A 13,348-nucleotide genomic window follows, 5' to 3' on the forward strand; every position below is an offset into this window, starting at 1 on the left:
AGCCAGAGTGAGGAAGAGGAGGAAAGATAAGCCAGAGTGAGGAAGAGGAGGAAGAAACATTAGCCAGAGTGAGGAAGAGGAGGAGCTTGCTTTTAGCATGTAGCTGCCGAGCTAACCCCAGTTGACCGGCTAGCAGCAGCAGAAAGTTGTTATCAGACTTGTAAAGTTTGATTTTGAAGCTCAGGGGCAGCTTCACGGTCTCGTTCTCACCTCCGTCAGAGTGCGGAGCTCCGCCTCCCGCTCGACCTGCGGCATCTCCCCCACAAATGGCTCTCAGAAGCGGGGAAGAGCTTGAACATCCAGCCGCTCCCACAGTCACATGCTAACAAGCTAACTGACCCGACTGGAAAAACAGACGCGCCCTCTTCCGCCCACAGAGTTTCAGAGTAAAGGCATAGCCTCGCAGCTGGAGGGTTACTTTATTTAAAAAGGCTCGTGGTTTCAGTGAATTGATCAGTACATATACTTTATTGAGCAGATACATATACAGGAAGTTTAGGCAGCACGTGACCACACAAAGACTCAAACTAAAGTTTTCCATTTTTCTCTCCTTTCTTTGAACTAAACCTTTTTTTTCCATAATGTAAACTTTAATTTAACCCCAAGCTTTATTGACACTGATGTCTGATCAGCCTGATTGATTGAAACAGTCTGCCGCAGATGAGTCAACTGTGGGCGTGGCCTCAGACGGGTGTGGCCCTCCACTCTTTGCCCTCGGTCAGCGCTCTTGGCTGGTGGATGAACACGCTGTACCGGACGCCCTGATTGGCTGCCGCCCGCACAAAGCGGCTGTTTGCTGTCATGGTAACGGCCCTCAGCCAGTCTCCGGTGCCAAAGATCATGAGTGAACGGCGGTTGATCTTGGCACTGGGCGTGAGGTGCAGAGTGCGCTCCGACGGCTGGTCATCCACCACGTGGAGACGGGCCAGCAGCTTCTGAGCGCGCTCCTTCTCACCAGGCCCGCCAAGCGTGTTCAGAATGACCTGGAAGTCGTGGACGGCGGCACGGCAGGCAAACAATTCCTTGCCCTCCATAAAAGCGTCGAGCTGCGGAAGCACCTGCTGGCGGCGTTCCTGGGCGGCCTGCTCTGTCAGCACATGCTCCCTGAAAGCGAAGTGGCACCGGCCGTGGCTGAGCGATGACACGTACGTGATGAGTGTCGTGATGTCCAGATTCACCCGCCGGCACTCTTCCACATGCACTTGTGCTGGGAACGCCAGGCTGGCCACCACTGTGCCGCGGTCAACCCGCGTGAGCTCTGACGTGTCCTCCTCCTCCTCGTCCACCTCACCATCCTTGTCTTCCTCAGCTTGTTCCTCCTCCTCCTCCTGGTGCTGCTCTTCCTCCTCCTCAGTTGCCACAGCATTCACAGCCACGATGTCACCGCGGACGGACACGCCCATGTCCCGCAGGTGGTCAGCCATGGGGCTGGAGACGCCGTTGTAGAAGGCAAAGATGACGTGCGGGTGGCAGTAGTGTACAGGCTGCTGGCGGCTTGCCTGCAGGAAGTCCTCGGCCTGCCGTATGATGCTCTTGTCGCCATACTGGCCCCGCCCCTGCCAGATGTTGTGAAGAGCCTCCGCCTTCCTGCCCACTGCCTTCACCCAAGTGTGTCCCCCGTTGGCGACCACATCAACCACCAGGGTGCGGCGGTGCCCGGCAGAGTCCTGGTAGGTGAAGACGTGCAGCAGCGCTGTGATGTCATCCAGACTCTGTGCAGAGTCCACGATGGCTGTCAGGTGGGTGAGGTTGGTGCTGTGCAGGTGAGACTCCTTCACGTGCACCTCTCCTGCCTCTACCCGCCGCAGGAAGCGCAGCTCGGCTCGCAGTTTCCCACACAGCTTCTGGTGACCCTCGACACCTAGACACAGCGTCTCCGCCCGCTGCAGCAGCTGCTGGGCAGAGCTAATCCTCTGTTGGAGCACAGCCTGCAGGGACATGGCATCTGCATCACACCTGAGGACACCTGAGGACAAAGAGCATATCAGAGAGGTCACTTCCTGTTTGTAGCCAAGATAACTACTCCAAACGAATCATTCAAAGTGCATCTTCCCGATTCACCTGCACAGGTCAGGAAGATCACCTGCAGTGACAGGAAGTCAGGTAGCCAGTGACTAAACCCAGTCTAACCTGTTTTATGATGTCATCGTAAGTGTTTATTTCACTCTCTGTTTACACCCAAAACCTTTGTACGGCGCCCGTCTGACGAGACACCACCTGCTCCGCCTCGTTTCACCTAGCACTGATATCGCCATCCTTCTACGCTCACCGCCTGTCACAGTTGGGGACAGTGGGTTTAAAAGTAAAAAATTTTAGTTTGTTTTTGTGACATCGACTCATTGAATCTGTTTTAAATGTATTTTGATTCTCAGCTCACAAAACTACTTCAACAACAGCAAACAGCAGGTACACGCATTCCACACAAAGACGTTCACAGACGGGCTGAAAGTCGACATCTGACAGATTCTGCAGGTTTCCTCACGCTGAGCTAAACTGACTGAACCAGCAGCCAAAGAAGATCCAAAGTACGCTTCAAACATCCTCATTCATCCCCTCTGACTTTGGCTCTTACTTCCTGCACAGCTCTCTAGGGCTGTTCGATATAACGATATATATCGGATGATGATATAAAAACATCTCTCGTTTTACGCTATCGTTTGTTTCGTGGTGTCGCAAAATAAACTGTTTACAGTAATATTTTTTCATGGCTTTGATGTCACTGTAGAGTAGGGCTGCCACGATTAGTCGACTAGTCACGATTACGTCGACTATCAAAATCGTCGACGACTGATTTAATAGTCGACGCGTCGTTTGAAGCTTTGTAAGATCCCAAAAGACGCAGGAATAAGTAGCAGGATTTAAGAGTGTAATAACGGACTGAAACAGAAGATGGCAGCACTGCATGTACAAGGAACCAGCTGCCGTTAAACCCCGAAGAAGAAGAAGCTGTGTCCCAGAATTCATAGCGCGGCCCTGCTCAGTTTCCAACAATGGCGGCAGCTAGTTAGTTTTAATATTACTCTTATTATTCTTTCTGGGTCACAAAATAAACGTTTAACATATTTTCAGGCGAGAATGTTGCTGTGTAAACCTCAAATATCTGCTCAGTTTATCAGGACACCGCATATTTTCAAAAGTGCTCCGACGTTTTCGGAGGCCTCTGTTACCCACTAGCTCGTTAGCTAGCCGGGGGCTAGGCTAACTAGAGCCATGAGAACACCGGACTCCCGGCACATCGTTTTCAAACCCACCGCCGTCTTTCGCTACTCAGGTTAAACATGATATATGAGTCACTTAGATAACTTAAAAATGTTGTTTGGCTGTCTTTAGTATTTTATTTGTTCCTGAGTAAATCGGCTGAGTTTATTAAACTTCACCGAAACAATCTGCACATTTAATTAAAATTTAATAAACTACCATCTTGTCTTTATTGTTAGTTAGCACAGACCTTAAACACTTACAGCTGTAAGCTAATGATAGTTATATAAGAGCAGATGCTGCTGGTGCAATAAGCTGTATGTTATACGTCCAAAGGATGATGATCTGATTAGTCGACTAATCGCAAAAATAATCGGCGACTAGTCGACTATCAAAATAATCGTTTGTGGCAGCCCTACTGTAGAGGCTATATTAATTTCTTAAAGTTCTCTCTTTCTCTTATATATAACCACCCTACAGACAGACAAGCGCTTGTTTTTATGCGTTGTCATTAGCAACAACAACGGTACAACCATCGCGTGTCCGCTTGTTTATTTTCCACATACACCTTTCACAATAAAGCTCAAGATCCTGTTGAGACTTTTCAAAATAAACTGAATCACGTGAAAGATGCAGAGTGTTTACGGATGAGAAGTAAAAAAGAGTCGCCAGGTGCTAAAAAAATAAACCTTAGACTCAAACGTTAGAGCAGGCTTTTCCCCGCAGCACGCCGTGTAATAAATACTCACAAAGAAAACAGCGGCTGTTACAACTTATGTCTAAAAATGTATCGTTTCATGCATCGGTTAAAACACTGGACTCTAGAAGCCCAGCTGGAAACACTTCACGCAAGTCGAGCTGCCCGAGATTCACAGAATATGTTACATTTTTGTGATTTATATCGTTATCGGACGACAGATGATTTATATCGGGATATGAGATTTTGGTCATATCGCACAGCCCTACAGCTCTCTCTCAGTGTGCTCACACACCAGTTTACCATCAAAGCTCTGCTATCATCATGAACCAGTCGCTGCTGTGTTCAGTGTGTCGGCCTCTGACGTCACAGCCCCATTTCTGCTCTACAGTACTGAACACACGTAAACCTCAATGACTGCTCAGCTGTGTCTGTAATCAAACCTCTGTAACTTTGCTTCCCTTCAGCAGCACCAGTTCATGTTCACATGGTGATTCATGGTTTTCTTCAGTTTTTGTTCTACTGCAGAATATTTTAAGGTCATCTGCTATAAAAAGCCAGGCCAGGAACATCTGCCTCATGTTTTATCCTCAGTTACTTTGACACAAAGCTGTGATGCTCACACCTCTGATGAAGTCTCACAGCTTTGTTTGTATACATGGATATAACTGATAAATGAATTATAATATTTCTGTCTGAGGCTAAATTGAATGAGGACCTTGTGAATCAGAACTGCAGATTGTAGAAACCAGCGATACGCAGACCTAGCTTTGGGGCACAGAGCTTGTACTGCTGCCATAATCCCAACTCTACCCTTTGAGTGGATTACACATGAAGTCTGATGACGTTGTCCTCTTATTCAAACACTACAATGAACGAAGCAGCTCTCCGACCACGTCACAATTGAGACACATCTGTCGACTTCAGCCAACCTGAACAAAAAGAACCCTCTGCAGGGTTGCGCCTTCAGCATCACCCCATCAAAGGTCGGGCAGTTCTCCAAATTCTTCCTCACCTCGTGACTAACCCATCTATACTGTACTGTAAGCGTTACTCACAGAGCTCTTCCTAAAGGTCAGAGGTCAGGAAAGTTTGATGACGTCAGCTGTTGTACAGCTGCTGCATGCTGCTTACACAGGTGTTTATATCACACACGCTGCTGATCCGGTCTATTCACTACTGATAATTGATCGCTGTCCCGTGACCTTTGACCTGGACCGTGCGGCTTGTTCTTCTTGAAGCTACCCACGTGATCTGAATGCAGGCGATATTTCTGAGGTGCTCTGATTGGACAGCTTTGGGTTTTCCTTTACTCGACCCTTAAAGCTGAAGTTTGTACAGGTATGAACTCACCTGTACAAACTCGCATACCTTTGAACGTTAGCTATGATGCTAACATGACGTCAGCCCGGTATTAAACGTTGATCTGTGACGTAATTCATATATATATATATTTTTTAAAAAGTCCAGAAGCTAAAAGGAAACTTTGACGTTACTTACGGCAGCAGTGACGTGTGCGCGGCAGAAATGTGCTATCTGCGAGGCTAATGCTAACGCTAACTGACAGCAGTTTTTTCCTCTGCGGCTCTGCTCAGCTGGCAGGAAGAGCCCGGCCGCTTCCGGCAGGATTTTCAGAACAAAGGCGGAGTTCAAACCTTAAATAGAAAATAAGAGCTCGTAATAAGAGAGGCTTGCACAGACCAGGTTCCGGTCACTGCTGCTGTTATGGATGTGATCCCAGGTGATTACCGGTGCTAGCGCTTGATGCAGTGTTTTGATTTTGTTGCCACTCGTACCTACAATGCAATGCGCGAAAGTCACGTGGTCTGTCAATCTCTATAAACGCTGTACTTTCCACAGCGCTTCCTGCTGCTTCATTTCTTTGTCAGTTGGTTACCTGGTTACCATGGAAATATGCATCCATCCATTCTGATTCGCGGCTGAAGCCTATCCCAGCTGTCTTAGGTAGAAACACCCTGGTCAGGTGTTGCTAGCACAGAGAGGAAGACAAACATTCACACCTGTGGGCAGTTAGCCACTCAGACACGGGAACATGTTAACCACACACAGACAGACCGCGGCCTGACGGTGGAATTGAATAAGCATAACCTTATTGATCACTTCAGCATCTACAGGGCACTGATCTGTGAAAATGATCAATAAAATAATATTGTAATACAACATTATCAACTGAGTTTGATCAATATTTTAAAACGTGTTAAAGAGCAGAACTCAAACTATTGACCACAGGTAAAGAGGAAAAGAAATCAGACGTTTATTTCATGAGCTGATCAGTGCCGATGACAATCAATCAATACGAAACAAGGTTTTATTGTAAATATTTCAGTCAAAGAAAAACAAATAGGCAGCTAATAAATACTGTTTATTGATGAGTAAACACGTGATTGGCTGAAGAGAGATTAAGGCACATCAGACTGTGAGGTCACTTCCTGTTTCTCACACACACACAGACACACACACACACACACAGCAGAGGGTGGGGCCCAAAAGCAAAGGCGTGACCGGCTGATGATCACAAATCAGAATATCGATCAGTCGATTGATATCACACAGAATTTCTGATCAATGCTGTGAGCATGCTCAGTCTGGAAGAACGTCTAATCAATATTCTGATCAGTTATCTGTGTGTGTGTCGCCTCGTTGTCCAATCCTCTAAGTGCTGTGATTCTGTCCAATCAGGAGGCAGCGGAAGGTCACCTGACCAGAGGGGGTGGAGTCATAACCTTGCATCAGCTCTTGGCTTGTTTCCTCTTCTGAATGAGCTCAGCGAGGATCTTATACCGGATCATGCACTCCTCCTGTAATCGATACACACAATCCGTCAGTCACTATTGTCAAATTTTAGAAAAATACAAGTTTTTAAATTTTACTAATTTCAAATTATTTAAATCTGCCTGTCTAATATACAAAGTTATACATGGTCTGGCGCCTCCACCAATGAGTGATTTTATTAAACAAAAGTCTAGCAGTGTTGCCGGGTCTCGACTGACTCGAGCCACTGTTAGAGGTGATTGTGAACTGGCACTCAGGCGGACCACCTTTTCACAGATGCTCTGTCATATCAGGGAGTGAGCTTCTGGAATAGTCTTCCACTGTCAGTGAGGGAAAGTACAAGTCTACCCATTTTTAAGAGTCACTTAAAAGGGCGGCTGAGGGACACACAAACATGTAATCATGTTTAATAATCATGCTCTATATTGGACGGGAAAAAGAGTTAGTGTATTACAAAAAGGGAAACAACTGTTAGTGCAATGGGTGAACGCAATATCACGACGGTCAGGGCATGTACAATACTGGGGTTTGTGCGATATAATTGATGTGTTTCCGTTATTGTTATCTGTCCTCTGTGTCCACTCTCCTTGTCATTGTTTGTTATAGTATAATGTGATCACTGTTTTTGTCCTTGTCACATGACCTGTAAATAGTGTCTCTGTATGTTTTTACTAACTTGTGTTTAACACCAACCTGCCAGAGGGTCTGCAGATGGAAATTAGCCCAAGGCTATAATCTGGCATATTTACATTTGTTAAAATGTTCATTAATATGTATTGCCCCTCTTTCTAAAAAAAAAATAAAATAAAATAAAATAAAAGTTACTGATCGCCTCTCAATCGCTTGTCGAAAGTTCACCCGCCCCCACCTCACCTTGCTCTTTCCCGGGACCACCTTGGCGATGCGGTCCCAGCGCTCGGGCGTCCCGCGAGGGAACTGCTGCAGAGCGAGTTCCAGCAGTTTCTGCTGGTTCTGAGTCCACACGGTGGGCTCCGCCTGAGGCTCCGCGTCCTCCTCGTCCACCGTCGCCGGGTCAAAATCTCTCTGCCGACGACCTCTGACCTTCACCCCCCCCCCATCCGAACACTTCCTGTTCCTCCTGCGAACCGTCGGTGCCTCCACCTCCTCCTCTTGTTCCTCCTCACAAGCCTCGCCCTCCCTCTGAGTCATCATGCTGTCGTCCACATTATGTGACTTCACAGGAAGAGGAGGCGCCTTTAGCTGCGACAGCTTTACCAGACCTGAAACACGAGAGAATCGGAGTACGACTGATGAAACCGGGCAGAACCGACAGTAGAACCAAAGAGTAGAACGTGACTGTCCTATAAGGAACTTGGACACATATGGAAACGACTGACATTATCACTGGTGTCAAAAATGTAACAACATATTTTTACAGCGTCTTATTTGGTCATCTACAAACTTTGTTCACGGTAATCAGTAATCAAAGCTACGCCACAGAAACGCGACCTGGAAAGTTTATCGACGTTGAACTGCAGCAACATTTTTGTCCAGAAGGCAAGCTGGAGGTGGGCGGAGTTACCTGAGGTGTGGCTCACGCTGTCTTTCATCTGTTTGACTTTAGCCGTCACCTGTAGAAGAAACAGACTCTGTTACAGGAAGCAGAGAAGGTCCAGGAGAGTATGTCCCTGTTAATTTAATTATTAGTGATTATTCATCTCTGGCTCTCTTCCACAGCACGTCTTCCTCCCCCCGCCCCTCCCTGAGCCTGGTTCTGCTGGAGGTTTCTTCCTGTTAAAAGGGAGTTTTTCCTTCCCACTGTTGCTCATAGTGTAAGTAAGTAAGTAAGTAAAATTTTATTTATATAGTGCTCATGGGGGTCATATGATTGCTGGGTGTTTCTCTGTATGTATTATTGTAGGGTCTACCTTACAATATAAAGCGCCTTGAGGTGACTGTTGTGATTTATGTGTAAATAAAACTGAATTGAACTGAACTGATTGGAGAAGATGATGACAGGACAGCCTTCACAGCAGAGTGAAGACCAAACACACTTACATCGCTGACAGATCGACCCAGCTCATGAACAATCTTCTCCCAGCGGCCCGGAGTTCCACCTGGGAATTTTACCATCAACCTGCTAAGGAGACTCAGCTCGTCTTCAGTCCAATCGGCAGCCTGAGGACAGACAAAGAGCGTTCACAGAGGCTGGATCGCGTTTAACAGAACCAGAACAGGTCCTCTTTAACACCTGATGTGAGCAATCAATACGCGATCAATAACCTTCTTCTTGGGGGCTCTGCGGTCCTGCAGCCAGTCGTCCATCTGCTCCTCGATGTCCTCGATAGATGTGGTCGGGTCATAGCTCTGGGTGTGGTTCTGGTTCTCTGCCGATGGCTCGTAAATGGGAAACTCCACCTTCGGCTTCTTTACCTTCGGCCGCTTCTCTCCTAGGAGGACGGATCAGCGATTACTGATTGATTACTGATCACTCTGAAGGCAAACTGGCAGCTTGAAAACTGATTATTGTTCTTACGTGGAGCCACTTCCTGCTCAGCTTCAGCCTCTCTCTGCTCCTGCTTCATCTGCTGATAGTCCTCATAGTACTGCTTCACCTCCTGCAACAGAGAGACTGGGTCAGAACCAGGAGCACCAGAGCCGGGACCAGAAGGGATTTCCACCGCTACATCATCAGGCTGTGGGACAGGAAGCTTTCATATTTCCATGGATACAGCTCTATCTTGCAGCTGTCACCTTTTCCCGCTCTGTGCCAAAGATCGCCACATTAACCAGCTCAAAGCGTACCGGTACCGAGGGTGTGTTCCCGTTACATCGGTTGTAACAGGAGTTACAGGCTGTGTAAGTCCCGGCGTGTGTGGCATCCACAGGAACCTCTGAATCTCAGCTACAAGCTCGTATGAACTGTTTCTACGAACACCAAACAGCGAAAACAACAAACAGTTAACGGTCACATCATTTCATGAAATGTCCATAAACAAGCAGAACAGAGCCTCGATAGCACGAGCTACCCGAGCGAACAGTACATTTTCTGAAAGCAGAGATTTCACAGATTCCTACACTGCGAGTTTCGTCACGCTCCAACGAAGATTTACCGAACCAGCCGCAGAAGCAGACCGCTCGATAATAACACGAAGTCAGACTTTTCCTGTTGCTTTCACAGAATAAACATCCAGCTTGTTTCCTTAATAACTCAATCTCCCACAATGCCTCAGAGCCGTTTCCTGTTAAAAAAAAAATCCAGTTTTCTGCCCAGTTACAGACATTTGATTGGACGAGGATCTTAAATTTAGTAACACGTGTACTTTTCGTGTTGCAACTTCTGATTGATGGAACTGACGTAAACACGACAACGATACCGTGATTCTATTGGCTCAACGATTAAAAAGAGGTGTCAATCATGCAAACCGGCCAATAGAAGCCAGAGTTACAGCCGCTGAGAGTGGAGGCGACTCTTGACAAACACTCAAACCAAACATTTTTAGGTGTGTAAATAAACTTCCATCATTTCTGCTTTCATCTCTAAATGTAACTGACAGATGTGCCAAACGCCTGGTTATCATCAACAGTAATCTCTCACTGCTTCACAGCACAAATCTTTGCACAGATGATGAATATATTTACTGTCGACTGAAGCATATTTTCAAAGAGGCTCTATGCAATAAAATGCAAAAATCAATGAGGCGACCTACTTTCCTGTGTCCCAGCCTCTTTGACACCGTAACATCTGCTGTGATATTTACAGCTTTGTAACTGCAGAGAAACACTCCACTGATTTCAGCAGGAAGCCCAGGAGGGCCCTCGGGGCTCAGCTGGTTCTGTGCTGACGGTCGTCATCTCTGACGGGGTTTCATCGACCAATCGTAGCACTGGAAAATAGTGTCATCATTCCTGGAAGATCCCACTGTGGTTAGAGCATTAGGGTGTGAAACATCAGACACGATCCTGCTACAGTTTAATTGTTCTGGTCCTAAAACACCGGCTGAGCTGGGGTCAGATCTGCTCTGAATCCAGAGCGTTAAACTTTAAAGAATCCCTCAGATCACAAATGTGACCCTGATCAGTGTGGGCACATCTCACAGCTGTGGATTCAAACAGGCCAAACTTTATTGTTATAGTGGAGCTTTTCCTTCCTCAGCGCTTCTCAGTCTGCAGTCGCTCTAATTACATCTAGCTTTGTGATTGGCCCAGACTGCTGCCATACCCGCGCCCCCTCACGTCCTGATAGGCAGAGGCCTTGTGGCTATGGCTTACTGAGGAGACCAGCCCACTCTTACCTGCACGGCCTGGGGGAGGTTCTTAATGGACAGGTAGATCCAGATGCTGAGCTTCAGAGGGAGGATGTCCTGCCAATGAGGTCGCTCCTGGTCTCTGAAACACACACACACACATCAGACACACACACACACACAAAGGAACTCCACAGGTGATGATGTCACACCGTACCTGTCAGCCTGCTCCTGACTGACACACCTGAGTTCCTCTGCAGGTTTGGAGTTCAGCTTCTTCTTCTTCTCCTTCTTCTTCTTACTTAGCAGCTCATCCTGCAGACAGAAGACCGGCCCTCATTGGCTATTTCTATCTGCTCCTTTCGGATTGGCTGCAGCAGATATACCATGACCTCGCTCTGATTGGCCAACTCACCAGCTGTTTCTCCAGGTAGATGGACCAAATGACAGCGTAGTGCCCCACGGTGAGGATGACGAAAAGGAGGAAGCCCAGCTCGACGTTGCTCATCTTCCTCACCCGTCTGTAGTAAAACACCGGCTGCCTCCAATCAGGGAGCCCGTTCAGCAGGATGTCATCATACCTGAGGAGTCACACACCTGTCAGAACGCCAAGCTCTGATTGGCTCTCACTGACTGACGTAAACAGATGTAAACACTCACTTGCGGCGCCTCTCCTCATCCTTCAGGACTTCATAGATGGCCACCAGCTGCAAAGACACACACGCTAACAGTCATCAGGTCTCATGAGTGTCGTTTGTGCTGCTGTTGTGTTTAAGGTTGTTGTTGTTTGTCGTTGTTCCCACCTGTCTGAACTGTGTCTCTGCGTTTTCGTCCTTGTTCTTGTCGGGGTGCAGAATCAGGGACAGACGGCGGTACGCCTTCTTTATCTCTGCTCCCGACGCCTCCTGAAGAGAGACAGAGGTCAGAGGTCAGCGTTGGACACCTGAGACCAGGTGATGTTTGCTCTGACAGCAGTGAATGAAGGCCCGTGTGATGGTGTAGAACACGACGCTGATCTGCTGCTGAGTCTCTGTCACGGGGCTCAGGAAACACAGCGGCGGCACTTGGAGCCTGTGGCAGAGAGCCCGGGTTAACGGAGACGGCGGACAACCACCGTGGCCACAGACATCATCTCTGATGGCATTTGAGATAACTAAGAGAAAACCTGCATATGATGAACTTCCTGTGACTCGTCTTTATTTGAACGTTTACTTTCTCGCAGCTGATTCCCACCAGGGTTCCTGTGATGTCACAGATGTTGAGCACCTGCATTAGAATCAGTCAAAGCTAGATAAAGGCACCTGCTGACCAATCAGAGAAGGCCTCTTCAGCCCGTTTATTAAAAGAAGAAGAAGAGTCATTGTGGTTTTTTTCATCGCCCTTAAAAACACCAACTTCCTCTGAGCAGCTCAACGCCGCCTGATGTCAGAGTCCGCCGCCGTCTGCATCACAGAGCAACCTGCTGCTGTGCGAACTGCACATGCTCAGAAACACAGCATTACATTAATAAGCAACCAATAACGGACCAATAACAGCCTCCCCACCCACCTGGCTCCACCTGCTGCAGGTTCTATTGATCAGGTTAAAAAACACATGATCAGGTAACATCTGGTCTGATTATCGATCACCTTCTCTAATCTATCTATCTATCTATCTATCTATCTATCTATCTATCTATCTATCTATCTATCTATCAGCTGTGATCGTCGCAATAATCTTTCATTATGACAAGAGTTAACCAGACCCGGCTCGGCACGGACCTGCTCCACGTTCAGGAACTGGTAGAAGGTCTGCGGGATCTCCTCCACCAGGTCCAGCAGCTCCAGGTCCTCATCCCATGCGCTAAGAGGGGGGACCGCGGAGACCAGCAGGGCCAAGCAGACCAGCAGGAGCCCCATCCCCGAGGACCCGCTCCTGGATCCGGCTACAGAGACCATAGAGACCCGGGCACCCGATCGCTTCGACAGCCACCTCACACGGTCCGGAACATCCGGCTCTTCTTCTTCGTCTGTGGCGTTCATGGCTGCGAGGAGCAGCGCCCCCGCGCGGGCCCGCTGCAGCTCCGCGCGCCTCTTCAATCACGTGATTATGCTCCGCCCCGTTGGAGTACTGACGTCATTTCGTTTTACCCTGTTGGAGCTTCCTCTTGTTAGCAGAGCTGCTCTGTGCAGCGTTATGGCATAATAATTTTAAGGGAGAATAAAAAGTCGACACACATATCTCATTCCTGACGGAGGACTCTCCCACTACACTTCTCCAGTCCATTCACAGAGTCGTTGCATGGTAAGACCTGGATAGGAAGTGGGCGGAGCCTTTTACCGTCATTTTATTACGACGCAAAGTACAAACACCTGTGGACACACAATCCAACACCCCCACTTGTACACAGGTTGGGGAAAAACAATCCTCCGGAAAAAACATCTTACATTCCAAACACAAATACAGAGAATTT

General features: G+C 47.8%; 3 protein-coding genes across 6 annotated transcripts in view; all 3 read right to left on the bottom strand.

Moving 5' to 3' along the window:
- Positions 1-406, bottom strand: part of LOC102201402 (E3 ubiquitin-protein ligase RNF31) — a 10,981-nt gene extending 10,575 nt beyond the window's left edge. Inside the window, exon 1 of the mRNA XM_013915797.1 lies at positions 211-406. Within this exon, the coding sequence (XP_013771251.1) occupies positions 211-255 (45 nt within the window). The 5' untranslated portion in view covers positions 256-406. The remainder of the gene's footprint in view (positions 1-210) is intronic.
- A 43-nt stretch (positions 407-449) lies between these two features.
- cunh7orf25 (chromosome unknown C7orf25 homolog) lies at positions 450-5,855 on the bottom strand. 3 transcript variants are annotated; one of them, XM_005752558.2, is made up of 2 exons: positions 5,793-5,855; positions 450-1,966 (listed from the first exon to the last, which is right to left on the bottom strand). In XM_005752558.2, exon 2 carries the CDS (start codon positions 1,938-1,940, stop codon positions 684-686), a length of 1,257 nt encoding a protein of 418 aa, XP_005752615.1. In that variant the 5' UTR covers positions 1,941-1,966; positions 5,793-5,855; the 3' UTR covers positions 450-683. The 3 variants fall into 3 exon arrangements, with proteins under 3 accessions (XP_005752615.1, XP_005752614.1, XP_005752613.1); XM_005752557.1 differs by lacking the exon at positions 5,793-5,855 and adding an exon at positions 5,597-5,666; XM_005752556.1 differs by lacking the exon at positions 5,793-5,855 and adding an exon at positions 5,396-5,535.
- A 293-nt stretch (positions 5,856-6,148) lies between these two features.
- Positions 6,149-12,978, bottom strand: dnajc1 (DnaJ (Hsp40) homolog, subfamily C, member 1). 2 transcript variants are annotated; one of them, XM_005752561.2, is made up of 12 exons: positions 12,657-12,978; positions 11,700-11,801; positions 11,557-11,603; positions 11,312-11,477; positions 11,141-11,211; positions 10,945-11,038; positions 9,186-9,267; positions 8,933-9,099; positions 8,708-8,827; positions 8,232-8,280; positions 7,562-7,929; positions 6,149-6,714 (listed from the first exon to the last, which is right to left on the bottom strand). In XM_005752561.2, the coding sequence occupies exons 1-12, from the start codon at positions 12,915-12,917 to the stop codon at positions 6,646-6,648; spliced, it is 1,596 nt and encodes a 531-aa protein (XP_005752618.1). In that variant the 5' UTR covers positions 12,918-12,978; the 3' UTR covers positions 6,149-6,645. The 2 variants fall into 2 exon arrangements, with proteins under 2 accessions (XP_005752618.1, XP_005752617.1); XM_005752560.2 differs by having other exon boundaries at positions 11,114-11,211; positions 12,657-12,976.
- Positions 12,979-13,348: the final 370 nt, after the last annotated feature.

The sequence above is a fragment of the Pundamilia nyererei genome, unplaced genomic scaffold (assembly GCF_000239375.1).
Source record: "Pundamilia nyererei isolate P.nyererei 1_Seehausen unplaced genomic scaffold, PunNye1.0 scaffold00365, whole genome shotgun sequence".
Taxonomy (NCBI): domain Eukaryota; kingdom Metazoa; phylum Chordata; class Actinopteri; order Cichliformes; family Cichlidae; genus Pundamilia; species Pundamilia nyererei.